Here is a 22,651-nt window from a genome sequence, read left to right on the forward strand (position 1 = left end):
AGGGTGGAGCTGAAGGGGAAGCCTGGCCTGAGAGAAGAGGAGTCCTGGAGGAGGCATATGAGCCTGGAGGTGGACCCCCTGCTGCTGCTCTCCTCTGGCCCAGATGGGAGGCCCTCGGACCAGGGAGCAGGCCTTGAGAAATCCCACTCTGCGCTCAACCTCACCCAGCCCCTAGTAGACCGCTCCTCTAGTCTGTCCTCATTGCTCAATAACAGTAACAGAGACAGTTCCCATGGCAACTGCCACCCTGTCGTCACTGGTAATGCCTGGGGTGAGACGGAACTCTTTATCGGCGACAGCGAGCTTGAGCCTGAGGAGGAGTGCTTTGACTTCCTGTCCCAGGATACTGACTTCCTGTGCCATCCCAAATCGGGCATCACTGGCTCCTTGGACCTCCTTCAGACTGAAGAGGAGGGGTCTTCTGTGGACCCTCAGACTCCCGCCACAGGCAGTGCAGAGTCACTGAACCAGCCCCCTCACATAAGGCTAAAATAACCTACACCAATATCCCAAAGTGAATAGATATCTACAGTGCCACTTAACAGACACACAGACCTAGACACACACACACACACACACACACACTATGCACATACACACACACACACACACACACACACACACACACATTGAACACATTATTATCAACTACAGTATACTACTACACATTGGCTGATTGGACAAAACGGAGTCCCTATTCAGTCAGCAAATAATGTCATGTTAACTTTATTCTCTGATGCATTACATATCATTGCATGGAGTTATGTTCTAAATAAAGGAACAAATAGAGAAACTAGTTTGCTGGGAAAAGTGCAGAGGAGAAAGAGCAGAGAGAACAAAACTGAATAGTAAAGAAAGAGACAGTACTTTGTGAGCTCTCGACCGTGCATGAAACACTGCATGCCTACAGTAAATGTAAAGAGCACTTTGGGTCAAGACTCGAGAGCACTCGAACGTCCCAGTCACTCACACAAGCCCTGGTGACAACACAGAGACATATTGGCTTGCTTCAGGCCAAAACATGAACCCCAAAAATACTTTAGAAGGAAAGTATAGCATCTCTGATAGCCCACGGTTCCCTGCATGTTGAGGTCGTCCTCCAAACTTATGGGTGGGGATCTAGAGAAGTCATGACTTGGCACGCCCAGTAATCTGACTACAGTATAACTGACAAGATAGCAGATAACAAGTCCCATTAACTAAAGAACTAAATGATTTTTCTAATATATATGTTGTATAATCTTGTGAGGCCATTCAATGACAAATCCAATAGGTTGATTGGGTGCTCAAATCGGCTATTGCCGATATTGATTTTAGTTAATAAGGACTAATAAAGATAAACACAGTTATGGCTTGTGTATAAGATAATGAATGACTGATAAACTGTATAGGTAAAATAAGAAGGTATGATATCCTCTTACAAGCAGGAGTCCAAATCCCTCTTGGCATGTAGCTTTTCTCAGAGTGGAAGATCTCCCTCTTGTAATGAACTGCCACATAACTGATTGTGAAGTGCATACCTCTTTAAGAACCTTTGAAGTAGTTCAGAATTTGAAAGTATTTTTTCAAATGGCCAGTAGCTATGATCAATGGTAGATATTTATCAACAGATCTGGATCAGATGGGATCTGAAATAATTTCAAATTCTCAAGATGCGCTTGATTGAGATTGCATGCTAAAATGGAACCAGAACCACTCCAAAGGTTCAAACTCTTCCAACATGTCAGCCTAAAGCAAATTATTTGATCCACATTTAGGCCCTTTGATCGTCCCCTCTGGCTCTTTGAATGGGCGACAACGGTACTCTTCCTCTTTACCAACAGTATAGGAAGTCACTAGTGGGCCTACTTCATCTGTTGTCCAATCATTACCATCATCATCACAAATCTCATAGTCATCAGTCTGCCATATTGAAAACAAAGGGCAAATACTGTATGCTTCTGTCAAGTCTGCTGTCAGCAATTGCTGAATGTGATTTCAGTCTTGTGTTTCCCTGTCCCCCTGCCTTAGGAGAAGAAGCACCATTATAATGCCACCTGACCTGAACACGGTCCACTGCTCTTGACTGAGAAATATGCACAAAAACTGCCATCAGTCAGCCATCTTGTTTTTCTATTGTTGCACCTTGTTGCTTCTGAAGGAGGGACGGATACAGCAGTCTTAATTGTCTTCAGACTCGCTCATGATGACAGCTCCATTTAACACTTTATTTGTATTTGATTTTTTTTGAATGGTACATAAATGCATTTGATTAGCTGATTAATATTCTGTAGAATGTAACATGTATATCATTTATGATAATATGTGACCTGCAAAATCTACATACTGTAGCTGTGGTACTGTAGGCTACAGTTGATGGATTTTGTATGGTAAAGGCCTGTGTAGGAGCAGTATGGGTACGTGTAACAACTTGAAAGCACAATTTTTAAGACGTTGATGAACCTGAAAATGTGACTGGTGTTTTTTTTCTCATATGAAACATGTCTCGTATATACATACATAAGCAAGAACCTGTGCTGCAGAGAGGAACTAACACAGCAGTTAACTACATTTAAGGCAGGACTGAATATTTAATATATTTTGGGCTCATCCTCTGAGGAAGTACAGTAGGCCTACCCTGTATTAGTTGGTCTGCCCAAGTTGTGTCAAATTTACTTCCTTCATATACATTTTTAATGGTCAATTTTAATTTCTATTTCTGCAAATTTCTTAATGGTGCCTTTCTTGCATTTCAACTGCTTTATATTTCATATTCTCACTGGGCTGCTTTTGTATAGTTACTAGATCCAGGACTCCAGTTGGAGTAGGCCTAGGCCTGGTTTTCAGTTACAGTATCACAAACTAATGCTACAGTTGTTTATTCTCTACCACTCCAATAGTAATTTATTACACACAACTCGCCTTAAATGCTTGATAATGTTAACAGTCTTATTACTTTCAAATTAATTTATTAAAGTGCACATAACAGAGATACATCATTCTGCGGATGTCAAATGCAAAAATAGTTTTATTAACATCAATAAACTGCAAAAGATGAAACTGTATTTTGTCTTGTGTCTTTAATGATGTTAGCCGTTTGGTGAAGGTTTTCCAAAAAGCTGCCAGAGGGTGTCTTTTCATACCTGTCTTGATGTTAAATGTGGCAGACAGAAAATATATTTAAACTAGAAAGGCTGCTTAGAGAGCACAGTCTCCACCCATGAATACATTTTGTTAGTGTTACCAAGTAGAAATGGTTAAACTCACTCCTCAGTCTAAATATTGCCTACTCGCACCATTGAAGAATACGCTTTTTCGTGGCATAACTGGCAGGGGTATTTAGGAGAGGTGGTCATGTGTGAACACCTGGGTATGATCCCTGTGTGGGCAAGTTGCAGGAGGAAGCGATACTAACGAGTGATGCACTGACACCTGTGAGATCAGCATGTGCAGTTGTTAAATGTGTAAGTGGATAAAATAATCAGACAGTGATTGATAAGAAAGCAGCAAAGTCTCTCTCTCTCTCTCTCTCTCTCTCCCTGTCTTTCTCCCTAGGATATCAGAGTGCATTTAGTAGGCATAGGGTACAATAAAACCACAATAATAGATGAGAAAAACCACAATAATAGATTGACACATTAATTAAACTGTAATTTACAAACTACAAAAAAATACACTATTACTGTAAATATATGAAAGAACATAAAACATGTTTAAAGACAAAATTGAATACATTACAGTCATTTAGCTGACACTTTTATCCACTATCCGCGACTTGCATTTAATGCATCTCCTTTCTAAAACAAGTGACATAATGTAGTGCTGAAGGCAAAGTGAAGAATAGCAAACTAAAAACACAATAGGTCCTTAACAGGGAGGATCCTGGTAGTCCTTCTTGAAGAGGTGAGTTTTGAACCTGCAGCAAAAGATGGGAAGTGTCATCAGTGGGTAGTTCATTCCACCACTCCAGGGCCAGGACAGAGAAGAGCCGTGACCGTGTTGATCGACTGCAGGGGCCTCGGAGTGATGAGGCGACCAGTCGCCCTGAGGTAGCAGAGCGTAGTGGTCTGGATGGGGTGTAGGGTTTGACCATGGCCTGGAGGTACTGTAGGAGGGAGCTGTTCCTTTCATTGCCCTGTAGGCCAGTACCAGACTTTTAAGTCAAGTTTATTTGTATAGCAGATGATCAGCAACAAAGCAATTTTAAGTGCTTTACATGGGACATTAAAAGCATCAAGACAATGTGCAAGAAACATACAAGGTCATATAAAACAAAATGCAAAAAAATGACATTTAAAACAAAATGCAGGAAAAATAAAATACAGGAATAAAAGTTACAGTGCAGTGTATGAATGAATAATTATTTGATTTAATAAAAAGCAGTGTTTTTTTATTAAGTCTCCAGTCTTGATGTAAAAGAACTGAGAGTTGCAGCAGACCTGCGGTTTTCTGGAAGTTTGTTCCAGATATGTGGAGCATAAAAACTGAATGCTGCTTCCTTATGTTTTGTTTTAACTCTGGGGACAGAAAGCAGGCCTGTGCCAGACGACCTGAGAGGTCTGGATGGTTCATAACGTAGCAGCAGATCAGAAATATATTTTGGCCCTAAACCATTCAGTGCTTTATATACCAACAGCAGTATTTTTAAGTAAATTATTTGACAGACAGGAAGCCAGTGTAAAGTCCTCAGAACTGGAGTGATGTGATCCACTTTCTTAGTCTTACTGAGGACTCGAGCAGCAGCGTTCTGAATCAGCTGCAGCTGTCTGATCGATTTTTTAGAGAGACCTGTAAACACACCGTTACAGTAGTCGAGTCTACTGAAGATAAACGCATGGACAAGATTTTCCAAATCCTGCTGTGACATAAATCCTTTAAATTTCCCCTAATGAGACGGCATCCAAATCCAATTTGAAGATAATTAGAGAAATCTCACAATAAAAGCAGCTTTACCAAGCTCGGTTTTGACTCAAGAGACCTACAGTAGTGGGGAGGACTTGCTTTTTGGATTTCTCAACTATGGGCCCAAAACAGTTGAAGGTCCCATATTGCATGGAGTACTCAGCCCCTTTAAAGTACTACAGATAAACACTAATTTAAAAAGTATCATGATAGTTTCTTTCTTGTGACTTATTGACATGGATGACTAAGCCCTTTGACTACCACAAGAAAGGGCCCCCTGAGCTCTTGGGCCCCTGGGCCTGGGCCCGGTAGGCCCGTTTGTAGTAAATCAGAGGCCATGCAGTTACATTTTTTAAAAAGCCTGTAGGCAGAATATCAAGGCAACAGGAGGGTTTCAGATACACTATATTGCCAAAAGTATTCTCTCACCTGTCTTTACACGCATATGAACTTAACAGGTAATTTGGTTATGACAAAATCACATCTATAAAGAAAACGTATACCGCCAAGTTGTTTAAAAAAAAATTTGAAGAGGGTAGGCCTATATTAAACTAAAAACACTGCTCGTCCATAAGTTTGCGGAGGCAACAACAACAACAAAAACTCGGGAACCGGATGTTAGAGAGAACATTGATTGACGTCAGCTCGATATCAAAATAACGTGTAACGTTAGTCTGGGCCTTGGTTTGTAATGTCGGACTGGGAAGATGACTACGACGAAGACGGTGTCGCAATCAAGAAGTCTGCACCTGTCATCAAAACCCAGTCAAAGGAGAAGGAGAACGTGTGTTTCGGTTTGAGAAATGCCGGTGGTTTTGGAAACAGAGCAGCGGACCGCAACGGCTCCCAGGTTCAAAATTGGAGGCAAGATGGGGGGAACCGCGTGTTCTCCAGGGACCAAGATGGGGGGAACCGTGATTTCTGTCGAGGAGGACATGGTGGAGGTCAGACTGGCGGCATTCGCCGGGCGGATTCCTCTCTATCGGTGACTTTTAGTGTAGAAAACTCCTTTATCGGCAGGGTTATAGGTAAGTTTTGGGTGAAACTTTGCTATCTGAAATTGAAACTTGCACGCTAGCGCAACAGAAAGACACACTAGTTTTCATTGCCTAACGTTGACAGTGATCTGTTTCTCCCCATGCAACCACAGGGCGCGGTGGAGCCAAAATCCGTGAACTTGAAGAAAGCACGGGTGCAAGAATCAAGGCAAGCAGCTAACTAACTAGGCTAATATGACTACTTAATTAAATGAACCATTTTACTTAACACAACGTTTGTCAAACGGTACCATTTGTCAGGTAATGTTAGTTAAAGCTAATGTTGGCTAAATTTGGTCAGGCAAATGTTTAGCTAAAGAAGGAATTTACTGCTCATTATATTATCCCCAAAGTTTGATTGGTTTACTATAGGTTTTCACCAAGCGCGAATTGGCAATAGCTGCAACCAAGTACATTAGGATAGAAACATATCCTATCTGCAATTTTGCACGCTGTATGTATGTATGTGTTCCTTTGTTATTTTTTATGCTTATTCACTATTGTGTATTCGGCATTTCCAGCCTTTGCTGTAATTTCCCACTGCTAAAATGCTAAATTCCCTCCTTCCGGGATTATTAAATTTCATATCTGTCTAATCTCCTCACTTGTCTAATTAGTGGATTAGTAACAGCTGTGGTGTGAACAACAGAAGCATTGCACTTTGACATTTTCGTGGACTGACCTCTATTAATACATCCATGGGACTGACTGACCAACCAACCGACAGAGCTATAGAGCTGCTGGCTGTAGCTAAACAATGGCCAATAAGCATGAACCTCCATACATGTGTGTATGTTTTGTTATAGATCAACAAAGGGGACTATGAGGGGGAAGTGGTCATCTTTGGGAGCAGCGATGTCCAGCAGAAGGCTCGGGAAATGATTGAGGAGCTGGTGTCAGACCGTGGCCCTGGCTTCCGCAGTGGTAAAATATAAACCTCTAGTTACTAGCTAGTGCCACTAGATAATCTCCCCATTTGGAGGTCACAAGGGGCTCAGGGGTCTAGGGATTGATGATACCCTATGGAGCCAGGCTCATGTCTTGTAGTAGGGGCAAAGATGTTGGCTTCACTTGCCTTCCACCTGTTGACTGAAGTTAATTTTTTTTTTTTCTCAGGAGGACTGGGCCGGGGTGGAGGATATGGAGGTGGTGGAGGAAGAGGTGGTGGTGGCGGGGGAGGCAGGAGTGACTCCTGTTGGTCGACGTCAGCATTGCAGGCAGCTGATGTTACACCCCCCACAATGATCGACTGGAACTCAATGAGAGAGAACCGGTTGAAGTACGAGCAGATGAAGTGGGAGGGTAAATATCATGATTCGAACGATTCTCTTACATTGTCTATGATAGATTGTGTTTTTGAATGACTTTTTTCCCTATCTGACTGCATAAACAGTTGAATACATGTAAGAACAAAGTGATTAGACTTCATAATAAGAGTCACTAGAATTTACTTTTACTTGTTTTTTTTTACTATTTTGCCCAATCGTCCAGAAGAGCATTTTTGAGGTCAGACAATGATGTTGGACGAGAAGGCTTAGCTTGCATACCTGCAAACTAGTCGCCTTTCGGCTACAATCGCGTTTTTTTTTGTTCATTCATATGAATCGTGCAGATCCGATGTTCAGGCTGGAATAAACTTTGTCTTTGAAATTGAGTTTAACATGTTTTTTGAATGATTTTTCACGGTGCCCACCCACATCCATTGTATGACCAAAACGGTGGTAGAGAAATTATCAGACTTTCTCCAAAGTGCTAGTTTTGTCAACGTTTTGATCTGAACCATTGTATATGATCATAAGTAACCTTAAAACAGGGCTAAACATGTATTTTCCCTTTACTACTCCTTTAACAACATATTGAATAAGCTCTTGCCCTTCAATAATGGACATTCAAAAGCATTCTATTTTCAGTTCTCTGGTTTAGTTTCCTATTGCTTCCTTCCCCTGTAGATCTCCCGCCAATGAAGAAGGACTTCTACATTGAGGCAGACAGTGTAGCTACACTTAGTGCAGAGGAAGTAAAGGAATGGAGGTGAGTGAGGGACAGGGGCATGCTCATGGGGCAAAACATCCTTACCCCAAAATGCTATAAATGTAATGCCAATGCGCATGTTGAGACAAGTTCACATTTTGAGTAGGAGTGTTGAGAATAGGGATGCACACATGCAGCGGCCGAACATCAGCATTGGCCCGTCAGCAAATAAAATGACATTCAGCGATGGCAGTGGCCGATGTTTGTCAAACCAATTATGGCTATTTTTTAGGGCTGACTTCGATCTACAGTGGAGCCTATCTAGACATGAACATGATTTTACAGCCCTGAGTGTGATGGGCTCTCTCTCCATACGAGTCACACACACGGGTGCAGGACACAGGCCTGTCTCTCCTGCTTGCAAAGTCAGCGTTTTGTTTCCCAATTATGGTTTATGGTTTATATTAAGATATCAGGTCGAACATCCTCATTTTCATAACTGTGTTTAATGTTATTGCGGAAGGCAATTTCATTAGCGCCATTTTCTTTCATAGCCTACATGAAAAGAATTGAGCCAAGATGAACCCCATGAAGAAAAAGCCTGTAGTAGGCTACAATCTTACAAGTTGAAATAGGATGTTATAGTTTTCATCATCTTTTTTTGTAATGGTATGTTGCTTTTGTTGCTCTTCATTTAACATCGACAAAGGCTTTGGGTTGCATTTCTGAATTTGCAATGCGCAGCACATTTGCCATTACCCGTTGTTGTTTTCATTTTGATTATTACCTATTTCTATGATTATATTATATGATGATTACCTATTATAGCCCCACAATAATGATGATTATGATGCATTTCAATTACGTAACATAACTTATGCCGAATAACTAATTACTACTTAGTTACTAATGAATATTAAAGAATAATCGGCTTAATTTAGAAATGTACGCCTGAAAAGGCCTGAGAAAGAGGCCAAAATCCAGCTGCAGATTTGGAGATCTGTGATGTAAGAGAGCAACGCACAGGCTATGTGCCTGTGCCATACTCATGTTATTTGGTGTATTTTCTTTATCTAGCCTACGCTGTGAACTCTAAGCAGTATTGGTACAGTAGGCTATCTGTCTCAGCCGGCTAGATTGATTGACGTACGTGCTTGCCACACAACGTTCCTTTCCAGCTACACTGGATATGTTTTGCTTTGCACAAAAATTTATGATAAAGGCTAATCTTAAAATATGATGCCAGCAAAAGTTCACACCTACATAAAGGTACCTACTGTATTATGCAGATGTAAAAATTGGTGTTTTAGAACCAAACACTTAATTTCTTTGTTCCCCTGGCACAAAGGGGGGAATAAAACAAAATCGGTCATTGGCTTGATTGTTATTTTGGGCATCGGTCCAGAATTTTGCAATCAGTGCATCCCTAGTTGAGAATTGGGATGCAGGCTCATTTGTCTCAACAACGCTAGTCAACAACCAGGCTCATCTTCTACTTGAAACTGTCCAACAGAGGGCAGTGTTGCTCTATTGCTCCTCTGTAAGTGGAGTCAGCTGTGCTGCAAAGCAAGACTGATTTGAGTTTGTTTAATGTTCAGACCCGGGGCAAAAAACTATTGAATACATATTTGAGCTTATTGTATTTGAAAGTATACAAATTATTATACAAATTGCATGCTCAAATCATGATGGCTGGATATTTGCAAATACTAAAATGCAACGTGGTAAATATTTTCATAAGCAATTACTGATTTGTATCTGTTATTGACCCAGGTCTGGTAATCTTTATAATTGAAGACTCAAGCCAGATCACTTGTCTGGACATCTGTTCACAACATCTGTGCATAATTCCTTTTTGGCCGGTACTGTGCTAACTATATTCACAGCCAGCAAATGCAGTTAGGTTTTGATTACTGTATATTGTCTGTATTAAACTTCACAATTATATCCAACCACCCTCTTTTAAAGACCTCTGCCTGGCAGGTTTGGGGTTTTCATAGTAACTACCAAAATCAAAAGCCATGTGTTCCTGAATGATCTGCTGTCCTTCCCTCCCTGCAGGAAAGAGAATAACGACATCTTTGTTGATGACCTGAAGGAAGAGGGCGAGAAGCGTCCGTTTCCCAACCCTGTGAGGACCTTCGAGGAGGCCTTCCTCCACTATCCCGGGATCATGGACAATATTGTTCGTGTAGGCTTCTCCAGGCCAACTCCCATTCAGGTACAAAAGCTACTCGATTACCCTCAGTACCAAAGTGTAACCTTTTGCAGATTGTCAGGGATGTAACAAATTGATTAATGACGGATTGATTGTTTTAACAGACATATGGAACCATTTTCCATAAAATTCCAGTTGGAATTGCAGCATATGGTTCTGTTGCATATCACCTCCAGGGGAAATGAGTCATTGATACAGCAGGCCATCACCCACTTCCTCACGTCATCTTTGTAAAGACCCTGGTTACCGAAACCTTGATGGGCAAGATTGGCCTTTTGACACTTGTTTTCAAGCCTGCAGAGCAGAGCATGTGTGCGGCATTCTGAGAGGCGCTCTGTTCTGTGTTCTTCCGGTTTGACATGCTGACTCAGTAAAAACACTGAGAATGCAGTACTGGTTTGCAGAACATTCTGGATTCCTGCACGTTCATGACTTTCTCTCCAAGTCTTATGACTACATGGGCAGTGTTTCCTGTGGAACTGATCTCTTGGTGTGGTGGTGTGTGAAAAAAAGAGTCTGATTTCAAAACCAAAGCGTGGGATCGGAGACCGCCCTTCTTCCTCCCTTGTTCCTCTCTCCTGTCCCCTTCCTTCTCCTCTCCTCTCTTGCGCTCCTCTCAACAACCTCTCTCTCCTCTTCTCTCTAACCTGCCATGCTGATGAGTGTGTTGTGTGCCAGTCTCAAGCATGGCCCGTGGTGCTGAAGGGAGAGGACCTGATTGGGATCGCCCAGACGGGCACAGGGAAGACCCTGGCCTACCTGCTGCCTGGCTTCATCCACATGGATGGTCAGCCTGCGTAAGTCCAGGACCATACACCATAGGCCTTAATACACAGACATACACCATTTTCAGGGCCCCGACCAGAATCCACTGGAATGGATTTTAATCTGTTTTTATATGACTAATCTCGGGCCCAGCTATGAAATTCACATGGCAAGTATTGGTGTGTTTTGCTTATTCGTCTCCAGTATCAACGTCGGGCAGTTGGCGTTTAAACGTGCTTGTGTCTGTGCGTGTCGTGTCTGTGCGTGTCTGTATACTCTGCAGGTCCAGGAATGGCCCAGGCATGCTGGTACTGACTCCCACCAGAGAGCTCGCCTTGCAGATCGAGGCCGAGTGCGGCAAGTACAGCTACAAGGGCTTCAAGAGGTACCCGCAGTACAACGCCTACACCATCTCACACACACATACGTACACACACGTACACAGTACAACGCCTACACCATCTCACACACACACACGTACACAGTACAACGCCTACACCATCTCACACACACACACGTACACAGTACAACGCCTACACCATCTCACACACACACGTACACAGTACAACACCTACACCATCTCACACACACACACGTACACAGTACAACGCCTACACCATCTCACACACACACACGTACACAGTACAACGCCTACACCATCTCGTACACAGTACAACACCTACACCATCTCACACACACACACGTACACAGTACAACGCCTACACCATCTCACACAGGTCCTCCTCCTGGTAACTCTACTTGATTGTCTCATCTTTCTTTCTCCACCCCCCCCTTTCCCTCCCTCAGCATCTGTATCTATGGAGGTGGGGACCGTAGGGCCCAGATCAGACTGGTGTCCAGCGGAGTGGACATAGTCATCGCCACGCCAGGCAGACTCAACGATCTGCAGATGAATGACCTCATCAACCTGCGCTCCATCACCTACCTGGTGAGCCGTGTCATACGCGCGTGCGTGTGTTTAGAAATATACGTGTGTGTGTGTTTTGTAGATGTTCAACTTCCCCTCTCACAGGTGCTGGATGAGGCAGACCGGATGCTGGACATGGGCTTTGAGCCTCAGATCATGAAGATTCTGCTGGACGTCCGTCCAGACAGACAGACTCTCATGACTAGGTAGAGCACTATGAGTTTACTACAAGAGTAGCACCATAGGTGTGTGGTCATGTTGGCCCTCATTTACTAAGCGATCATATGTCAGAAAACTGGGCGTATGGTCATTTCACGGTCAGCTCGGGTACGCAAGTTTGAGAATTGTAATGAGACTGATTCTGACTGGCATCTAAGCGCAGCCACAGGCCTATTCATCACTTCAAAATATGTAGCCTACCCTACGGCAAAATACATTTTGTAAATGCCTCTTCTATGTGTCATATCCTGAACATGAATGGGTTTGCAAGTAACGTTAACTGGGCAAACAGTTTTTTGGTGTTGAGTCATTTCGCTTTCATGTTGAGCCTGTTTAGACTATGCAACCTTACAAATCTTAAAATGAAAGCGAAATTAATGTTACACCAATCTGGCAATGTACAGGTGACAATTACTAGCAATCAAAATTATCAAATGAAAAGCAGTGGGTAGGCTTTTTAAATGAGAGCTTTGACAGTCATGGGTAATGCAATGCTCTAGAAGTTAGCGTGTCCTATCATTCAGCCGAGGTGAGAGGTGTGGGCGAGCGAGGTAGGCTATTAGCCTGACGCGCACCAGTTTCTATAGGCCTACTGGTTGAAATAGGATATTTTATATTCACACAGGGGTTCTCTAAATTGAGATTTGTTACTTTGTAATTTGTTAATACATTTTTCTTTATGGAAGGTTGTTGTTGTTATTATTATTATTATAAATACTCAAATTGACAGCAATGTGCAATGATTTTTGAAAATCCTACACAATTAAACAAGGAGGCTGCCCAGTCTGATTGTGCAAATGTACATGTGTGAACTACCCTTTAAAATAAAATTGTAAAATGCGAGATGGTTTTTCGGGATGTTTCCAATGGCGAGTGAAGTTATTGGACGAGAGTCTAAGAAATTTCTCGTTGTGGCCATTTTTTGTATCTCCATGGCGTAAATGACAGAGGCAAGGCCAGAATATGTAGGGGCGTGATATGTAAATGAGGAGCGCGTCCGCGCCGCCCGGTCGTTCTGACAGGATTGGGGGCATCCAGATGTTTGATAGATAACACATGGACGCTGTCATACCGTCATTTCTGCACTCGGATCTGCACTCCTTTGATGAATGAGGGCTGTTGTGTCGACCTGGTGCCCTTGTCCACCATGTCTTCTCTCCTCTCTGATTGGCTGTTTCAGCGCCACCTGGCCCACGGGAGTGAGGCGGTTGGCCAAATCGTACCTCAAGGACCCCATGATGGTGTATGTGGGGACGCTGGACTTGGCTGTGAGTGGTACCAAACGTGCTCTTTACCACACACACACACAATACTCTCAACTCCGTTTCATCTACTCACAATACAACTGTCATCTACACAATAACTCTGTCATGTCAGTTAGTCACTGTCTTTCAGTCAGTCATTCACAGTCACTCACCTTGGACTCCACAAAGTGACACTGCAGACTCTCTCTCTCCCTCTAGGCCGTGAACACAGTCCAGCAGACGGTTCTGTTTGTCCAGGATGATGAGAAGAAGGCTTATGTCTTTGACTTCATCCACAAAATGGAGCCCGAGGATAAAGTGCTCATCTTTGTGGGCAAGAAGCTTACGTAAGTCAGGGGATCGTCTTGGCATAAACTGTGATTGCACTGCATCCTGGAATACAATTTGAAATACTTTTGTTTACTTTTGTATGTATCATTGGGGGAGGGGGGGAGGGAGGTTGAGAAGGGTAATCTGATGCAAACCTGCATTTCCGACCATTAGAAATGCAGTATTCTCTATCATACAAAAATAAACACCGCATCTGAAACAGCATGAATTTCTATGATTGAATGAATAGGCCTACATCATGATGGACTTTGATTGAATAGCACAACTGCAACTGGTGTTGGCTGTTGCGCTAGCAAAATGACTGGCTAATTCACCCATCTCCCTCCTCTCCTGCCGCTAAAAAGACAGTAACTAATCTTTGTCAAACTGAAAATCACATTAACTGGCGTAGTAAGCTAACGTTGCCTGACACTTTGCTAACCTACCTAGCTATCAAACGTTGTGTCACAATCTTTTGGTTTTTTTTCCTCTTTTTTTTTGCAGCCAGATGCGTGCACATTTTACACTTGTATTTCCACAAACTTTCTATTGCATGTACTCCTGGCACTTGCAGTAATATTGTGAAACAGCTTGTTAATTGACACAAATGCAATTCATAATCAAAAGAACAGACAGGGCTCTATCATGGTTCTGTGTCAGACTGACTCATTGGTGAGGTAATGTTCAGATGGTTGTTAGTCGCTTTGGATAAAAGCGTCTTCTAAATTACATGTCATGTAAGGAGAGGGGATTTCCTAAATTGGTTTAAAATTCCAGGTGCATTGTTCCCGTCTGCTCTGCCACATCCTAGTACCCGTGTTCGTTTGCATTTTGTTTGCTTTGTCACGTTAGTATTTCAAACAAACCAAAGAAACCAAACAAAAGCATAAACTGGATAGACGGTTCAAAGGTTTAAGTAGGTGTGTGTGCGTGCGTGTGTGTGCGCGCGCGTGTGTGTCAAATGGCAGGGCTGACGACCTCTCCAGTGATCTGTGTCTGCGGGGCTTAGCCGTGCAGAGTCTCCATGGTGACAGGGAACAGTGTGACCGCGAGGAGGCCCTGAAGGATTTCAAAGAAAGTATGTACAGCGTCTGTGTGTGGCGACGTTGACTGTGTGTTGTGACATTGACGTTGACTGCAGACTAGTGATCAAACGTGTTTGTGCCTCCAGGCCGGGTCCGTATCCTGGTGGCCACAGACCTGGCGTCCCGGGGTCTGGATGTCACTGACATCACCCATGTCTTCAACTACGACTTCCCACGAAACATCGAGGAGTATGTGCACCGCGTGGGGCGCACGGGGCGTGCCGGGTAAGCAACCTGTGTGTGTGTGTCTTGTGTGTGTCAAGTTTATAATAGTTTAGCTTTTTTCATTAGTTTTTATTTTTATTTTGTTAACTTTTTTTCAATTTCAGTTTAGTTTTGATTCGTTTTTAAAGCAGGTTTGCAAGTTGTTTATTTTTTTTTATTTTTTTTTTAAATGCTTAGTTATAGTTTTTTTTTTTTCTTCTGCGCTAGCCTCATGAGACTATCCTGATCTCGTGAGCTCACGTTTCACTCTGTGTGAAACAAACCATCTTGCGCACGTCAGGTTACCTCTGCACAGGGACACAGATAAAGAAAAAATGGAGGATAGACGTCATATTCACCCAAAATACTAGGCTTATGTATGAAATATTTAGCAGCCTCCCGTAAGACTGCAGTAGTTATAGGGTTGCATTCTCTGGTCTATTCCCTACCTAATTCCACCAAGATTGTATGACAGTATTCTACTTGTTAGAATAGTATCCTTGTTACAAGTAGTAAGGACTGAAGTGTCACCCTCCATCCTCCTACTGTACTCTACAGGTATTTCCTGTGTGGATCTATGTATGTGCGTGTGCGCATGCACACTTTTTAGTTATTGAAGGTTTCATTTGAATTACCGCTAGGCGCTCCGGGGCTTCCATCACCCTGATAACGAGAGGAGACTGGAGGATGGCCTCTGAGCTGATAGCCATCCTGGAGCGAGCCGGCCAGGTAAGAAGCCTGCATGTACACACACACACACACACACACTTCAGCTTCTGTCAGATAACACTCATGTGTGTATCTCCATATGCTCTGTGTTTGCATATGCTCTGTGTTTGCATATGCTCTGTGTTTGCATATGCTCTGTGTTTGCATATGCTCTGTGTTTGTTCAGGAGGTTCCATCAGACCTGATACTCATGGCGGAGAGGTACAATAAACACAAGAGGGAGAAGGACAGCGAAAGAGAGATGTACGGGGGAGGAGGAGGAGGTGGCAGAGGAGGAGGTGGCAGAGGAGGAGGTGGCAGAGGAGGGAGAGACCGAGGAGAGTCTAACTGGAGGTTCTAACTATGCCAGACAGGTACACAAACAGTGCATTCAGTAGTATTCAGACCCCTTCACTGTTTTTACTTACTGATATTTGAAAATTTATTAAAAATAGGGGAAAAAATGATTTCATTTACATACTCAGTATATATCCACACCTATTGTGAATTTTGACTTTACCATACAACCTTTAGTCAGGATGATATATTGAAATATTCATTTTGTGACTGCTGCAAAACTGCACGCTGTGTAATTCACAGAGCACGGCTAATGTAACTAAAATGTTGTGATTCAGAAGAGGGGAAAAGCATTTCTAATATGAATTTCATCCTGTCAAAGGAAGAAGCTACTTCTGGAAGCTGGTGTTTGAAGCTCTGACGTTATGTTTTGTGTTGCACATCTTTTTATCTTGGTTGTACTGTATTTTATAGAAAAATGGTTTGGTTTTGAGTTTGTGTGTGATGCAAATTCTCATATTAGTTGTCTTTTATAGAAAACTGTTACGTTTTCAGTGTTTAAATGATCATATATAATTTGTTGGAGAGTTGCTGTTTCCTCCGCCACCTTATACATCTTCTCTTGAGAAGACAGTTCAAGAAAACATGGAATTAAATAGGAAAATAAATCCCCTCTCGCTTTTTGTGTTGTCTCATGTCTCTTGGACTCAATTTGTAGTCTTGGAAACTAGGCACACATACTTGCATGTGTACATGCTCTTTGATAAAATAACTACTATAAACTAAATTGAGTTTCATCTGATTGTCCAGGTGAATATATCCTGTCTGTCCAGCTAGAAATCCAGTCATGACCAACCAGGTACATGAGCAGAGGATATTGGGGGATATCAACTAATTATTTTGTATACCCTTCACTGCTGCTTCATGAATGAGATCTCCAAATATTCTTGGAAGCTACTGTACAACTCACTTTGACCCATTCACTCGTACTACCAGCATGGAGCAGTAGACCCACCTTGTCATCAGGCTTCCTGAACTAAGCATCTTGTCTTTATGGGTAGGAGGTCTGCTATTGATTTCCTCCTCCCCAGGTCTCTTACTGTCTGCAAATTACTTGCGACACAAGCGCCCTGATATATAGGTTTTTATTTCATACTGAGATAAAGTAGACTGCCCTGTGTGAGCCTACACCCATATAAGGACATGCATTTCACCTCTTCCTTCAAGCACCTCCCACACTACTGGCTGCCCGTACCCGTTTACTTTGGATCTCGGAGGTAGGCACCATTTTGCTATCTATTTACTAGGAAAACGAAACTTAGTCCACAGTCCTACTCCCACCCCGCCCTCCCACACTGCCTGACGTCAAACAGCTGTGCTCTTATAAATAGATCCGTTGTGTAGTTTTGTTAAACTTCACTTCTATTTCCATTGTCTCTAAAGGGTATTGTTTTGTATGTGTAATAGGTACTACAGTAACAGGGCAAAAGACATAATTTTAGTAAAAGTGGGCCAAAGTGCTTTTGCTTGTGATGCATAGTCACCAAACAGTCACCACAAAAGCAAAGTGGGCGCTACACATTTTTAGATCATTTATTGAGATACACTCCCTTCAAATAAATACATAAATAAATGAAACATTTCAATAGCCATATGATTATAATGGACAAAAAAATACAGATGGCCAAAGAGAACATTACATTTCATTAAAGGGTTTGAAACTTAATATGTGGAACAGACAAGCAAGGAAGCTCTACGCTCTGGATTTGAAGAGTAGAATGGACTATGCTTTTTTTTATGAGCTATAGGCCTACGTTTTGTGTTAAAAGCAATATGTATTATTAGCAAAGTATTAGGCCTAATATAAATTATATAGCATAACCAAACGGCAGTCTACAAAGACACAGTTTGACAGAGGAGCTCTATCACTAATCCCTCACAATGTACAGTATCATAGCAATAGAGCAATATGTTTAAAATCTTGCATACAATAATCAAAAGATTACAATACAATAAAATCTCTTGACAGCAGCTGGTAATCGAAGATTAGCTGGTTATCTTCCTCAGTCATGTTGGGGGACAGAATACGGGACATTTTTGCCAGTCAGGGTGATCACTTGCAACAGCAGCTTTAGTGTCAGCACAGATGAACGGACAGCTTGTGGGTTTTCCAGCAGCTACGGATTCCTCAGAGCAGAGTACGTCTATGGTTCTACAGTGAGCCGCGGTCCGATTACTGCCCCCCCTCTGCATGGTCCTAAGGCTCACCTAGTTGCAGCTTATCTTGTAAATGCAGTCTCTTTGATAATTTTTTATTTTTAAAGTGTGTGGGGAAGAATGCCATTTAAAAAAAATTAGTGGGACATGTCTCGACCATGCGTAATGAAACCTACACCCTTTGATTTAGACACACATTCACATGTTGCATACATACTCTTTTAAACTGAATGCACCTCAGTGGTGGAAAATGGGGAAGCCGTTGCTGCGCTCTGTAAAGATGTTCTGGGCCAGTGTTTGGCAGCTCTTGCGATCAATACCTGACAGCAGGTTCTGAGTGGGGATGAAGAAGTTGGGGAGGAGTCCATCCTTCAGACAGCCCTCAAAGGCCTCCAGCAGCAGCTGGAAGCACTGACCCAGGTGGTTGGCCTCCCACTCACGGTCCTTGGTTCTGGTGGAACAGGTGTGGAGGAGAGTGGTCTTGCCGTGGTAGGAACAGAACTTGGACAGTGAAGGGTGTTTTTCTTTCAGGAGGCTCAACAGGTGTTTCAGCAGCTTAAGACAATCTTTCCTGAATAGAAAACAGGAAAACCAAAATATTTTAATTGTAGCCTATTGGATATGCTCACAAAGACTTCTAAAGACAACTTGTTTGAGTGTCAGGGTGCTGGTAATAGCCTAACTTGTTTGAGTGTCAGGGTGCTGGTAATAGCTGTGAAAGGTATTTTTGATTAAGTGCTATTATAGTTGTTTAATACAAGGCCTGCCTTTTTAGGCCTAGTTAAGCTTCAATACTGCTGTAGCCTACACTCTGTACTTTTCCAGAATACAGTACGCATGAAAAGTTATTATCTGTGTTCCAGTAGCAGATAAGTTGACTGCCAAGGACACCTCACAACGAAAAGCCTGTCTGTGTTGCAGTAAAATGTAACTAACAGAGAACACCCTAAGTTTCAACCAATCAGGTACTCACACATGTAGTCACGCGCCAATGTATTGTGTGGAATAGTATATACAGAACATCCCGACACTAGTCGGCGCGCTTGCACAGATACCCCTTGTGTCTCTGTGTAACCGTCCCTTGGCTGCAATTGTAAGGTAATAAAGTATGTTTCTTTTACTCTACTCTGTTATATTTCGTGTCCTCATTTGACAAGGTTGTGTGATTGTGTTGGTCCTTGGGAGGAGAACCCTGTGGTAGGCTACTGGTGAATTCAATCTGAAGTGTTATAATGGCATTTTGTGAGTCCAAATGTCATAGGTCAACCGAGTCCAGCCACCACATAGCCTAACTTGTTTGAGTGTCAGGGTGCTGGTAAAAGCCTAACTTGTTTGAGTGTCAGGGTGCTGGTAAAAGCCTAACTTGTTTGAGTGTCAGGGTGCTGGTAATAGCCTAACTTGTTTGAGTGTCAGGGTGCTGGTAATAGCCTAACTTGTTTGAGTGTCAGGGTGCTGGTAAAAGCCTAACTTGTTTGAGTGTCAGGGTGCTGGTAATAGCCTAACTTGTTTGAGTGTCAGGGTGCTGGTAATAGCCTAACGTGTTTGAGTGTCAGGGTGCTGGTAATAGCCTACCGGCAGCAGCGAGACCCTTCCGCCTCACAGCAAGTCTTCTGGGATCCATGGTTTTTTAGGATGCTCTTTTCCACGTGCGAGAAAGAAATGCGCCATGCGTCTGGGTGTCAAAGAAACAAAAACAGTTGACAAGGCTAGCGGCACCCTGACCATTCAACTACGTTTTAGTTTCAGTCTTTAAATGGGTCTTACTAAATCAAGCTTCCATGCAACTTCCCTTTTCTGCAACTTTTCAGTTTCCATTCATGCAAAGTGAAAGTAATTTACAGTAAGTTTTATAGGTTTCCCCCACAGCATTTACTGATCAACTTTACTGGTAGCCTATGTTCAATAATGAGTGACAGCCAAAGCCCAATCATTTATAAAGTATAAATGCCATTGCCTATTGTTTAAGTACTGTTAGCACATGGGAAGTGTGGAGCAAACATTCTTTTACATGCAAATAGCAGCTCATGTTATAGACTATAGCTTGTACTGTATACTGTATGTAGGCCTAAAACTAAGGAATTAACCTTTCTACAAATATGTGAAGCTACTTATATAATTCCCCTACTGTAGCCTACACATCATAACAGAAAAGGTATATTTCTTTTTATGATCCCAATTAGGTTCAATCTAAAGCAACCTGTTAATGAATGGTTTATAATGATCAAATCCCTGCAAACCTTTGGCACAGATGCCTTCTCGCTCCACCGAGCCCCTTCCTTCATACTTCGGAACAAGGTAGTAGGGCATTCGCCGGTAGTCTTGCTTCACTTTTGTCCCAAGCCATCCTTCAATCTGAAACCCCTCCTTGGTGAAGGAAGGCCAGCTCGTCTGGACCTCGAGACTCAGAACAACGTCCAGTGAGATGTCCGTTCCGGTCCCCGTTATCAGCAAGGTCACTGCGGGGCAGCCGGTTTTCTTCTTTTCTACCTCCACATCTGAAAAGAAAACAAAGCTATAATTTTGCAATTTAAACAGATACACTGGATTTACGCATTGCGCAAACATTGCAGCAGTTTACTCACTTTTGAATGACTTCACACACGTCTTAACCTCTTTTCTGAACTCTTTCAGCATCTCGTTGGCAGAAATGGTTTTGTCGTCCTGCAGAAAGCGGTCCAACAGGTGTTTCCCACGCTTGAATGCCACGCTATAAAACGCTCCGTCGTCTCCAAACTTTTGAATGTCTACACGGCTGACCGGGAAAGTCAGCATCACGTCAAATTCGTCGGGATTGGAGATCTATGGACAGAGCAGTTGTAATGTGAAGGTTAACAAATGGTGCGCAGTTGAGCAACATTATACAGTATGACTATATTAATTTACTAGCCACCTTCAGATTCTCATAATAACTTACAGTACGCAGGTCCTTTACTTCTCTGAAGCATTCCGTTTTCTTTTTCATGTGATCCATGATGAATTTGATAATGTCATTGATGATACCTGCGCTTTCCGATCTTTCTATTTTCTTAATCTTCAGTTTCTCCAGGGTCGTGATCAGAACGTCTTCCTCCTTGTTTGTAGCGCGTCGCACTATAGGCTTCACCTCATTTACGCGCTTTGGTTGCTTTAGGTCGTCGTTCTTTGGTTTGTCTTTCTTGCTCGGTTGTCTCTCAATTTCACAGTTTTTCGCGGAACCAGGGTCAGCTGGAGTTACAGGTTTCACCTTTACGCGCGTTGTTTGTTTTCGCTCCTCGTTCTTTATTTTCTCTTCCTTGCTCAGTTGTCTCTCAATTTTACCGTTCTTCACGGATTCAGGCACCGCTGGAGTTACCTTTACGCGCGTTGGTTGCTTTAGCTCCTCGTTCTTTGGTTTCTCTTCCTTCCTCGGTTGTCTCTCAATTTTACCGTTTTTCACGGAGCCAGGGACCGCTGGAGTTACCTTTACGCGCGTTGGTTGCTTTAGCTCCTCGTCCTTTGGTTTCTCTTTCTTGCTCGGTTGTCTCTCAATTATACCGTTTTTCACGGAGCCAGGGACCGCTGGAGTCTGTTTTTCATCCTTAAGCGAACTAAGACTCTTTACGCGGACTGCATCGGGACTCTTGGCACGTAGGCCTACTGCATCAGGAGGGCTCTTAGCCCTGCGTTGCCTGCCTCTCCCGCTCATTGTTTGAATGCGTTGGGCAGGGAAGGCAAATGTCGTGTCGAAGCACTTCCGTAGGATGGGACATTGATTTGAACACTCCCCTCTCAAGTCCTGCCAAATTAAGAATCTTTTTTTATTATTATGTAGGCTTATCTGTGCGCAACAGCTACATCTTGTGGAAATCAAAACTGTTATCAAGTCACAGATGACAAACTAAATTGATGTTGAGTTATCGATTTGGCTTCATTGTTAAATAGTTTTTCATTTTACATTCAGGCCTATTTGTAGGATCTCAAATGTATATATTTTTCTTTACTCTTATAATCGCGTAATAGCTGTCTGGTGTCATAAAATATGTTAACATTCATCCCGTTTTTGTCTTTACCATTATCAAAATAACTAGTTAAAAACCATCAGAAACACAGTAAATGAGTTGATACTCGTAGGGCTTGGTTCATAGGGTGTTTTATTTCACTCATTTAATATAGCAGTGCAAAGACTACAGTAAATGACAAAAGATTTGTTGAAACATATTTAATGTCATGAAGGGGCCATATTGAACAGAGTAAGGTGCAATAATAACTTATGCCAATTTAAAGTTTTCCAGTGCATGTGCAAGGTTCGCAAAACACCAAACAAAGTGCTTGAAGAGCCAACAATCGGTCTACTCAGTGTGTCCATGGAGACAAAAGACAACATTTGGAAGGTTTCTGTTTTTTGTTGTTCTCTAAAGCTATAACACAGCATATTCACTAAGGTTTTCACTAAGAGAAGTTACGCTTATTTGTTTAACCAAAGACTGCAATAGAGCACCTGGTAGTTGCAAACAAAGACTAAAAGCAAGACAACACACAGCGTGAAGAAGAGTGGCCTACCGTACTCCAGAGAGGGAGGGCGTGGCAGT

The 22,651-nt window shown here is 42.5% G+C and overlaps 3 protein-coding genes across 3 annotated transcripts in view; 2 read left to right on the forward strand and 1 right to left on the reverse strand.

The window, feature by feature from the left end:
• kcnq5a (potassium voltage-gated channel, KQT-like subfamily, member 5a) overlaps positions 1-495 on the forward strand; it is a gene marked incomplete at both ends in the record, with an annotated part of 62,881 nt that extends 62,386 nt beyond the window's left edge. The window contains one exon of the mRNA XM_084458878.1: positions 1-495. This exon is cut by the window's left edge and continues 618 nt beyond it. Coding sequence (XP_084315004.1) covers positions 1-495 — 495 coding nt within the window.
• Positions 496-5,572: 5,077 nt separating this feature from the next.
• On the forward strand, positions 5,573-15,951 carry ddx43 (DEAD (Asp-Glu-Ala-Asp) box polypeptide 43; the record flags this gene model as incomplete). The annotated part of the gene is made up of 16 exons (XM_084458879.1): positions 5,573-5,909; positions 6,032-6,087; positions 6,725-6,842; positions 7,056-7,220; positions 7,868-7,949; positions 9,951-10,110; positions 10,786-10,904; positions 11,156-11,257; positions 11,680-11,821; positions 11,906-12,006; positions 13,200-13,287; positions 13,483-13,610; positions 14,562-14,671; positions 14,765-14,903; positions 15,524-15,611; positions 15,778-15,951. 16 exons carry the CDS (start codon positions 5,573-5,575, stop codon positions 15,949-15,951), a joined length of 2,109 nt encoding a protein of 702 aa, XP_084315005.1.
• Positions 15,952-18,341: 2,390 nt separating this feature from the next.
• On the reverse strand, positions 18,342-21,768 carry cgasa (cyclic GMP-AMP synthase a; the record flags this gene model as incomplete). Its single annotated transcript, XM_084458880.1, has 5 exons — positions 18,342-18,675; positions 19,677-19,776; positions 20,342-20,599; positions 20,687-20,903; positions 20,995-21,768. The coding sequence occupies 5 exons, from the start codon at positions 21,766-21,768 to the stop codon at positions 18,342-18,344; spliced, it is 1,683 nt and encodes a 560-aa protein (XP_084315006.1).
• Positions 21,769-22,651: the final 883 nt, after the last annotated feature.

This window comes from Borostomias antarcticus, assembly GCF_949987555.1.
Source record: "Borostomias antarcticus genome assembly, chromosome: 25".
NCBI classification, from domain to species: domain Eukaryota; kingdom Metazoa; phylum Chordata; class Actinopteri; order Stomiiformes; family Stomiidae; genus Borostomias; species Borostomias antarcticus.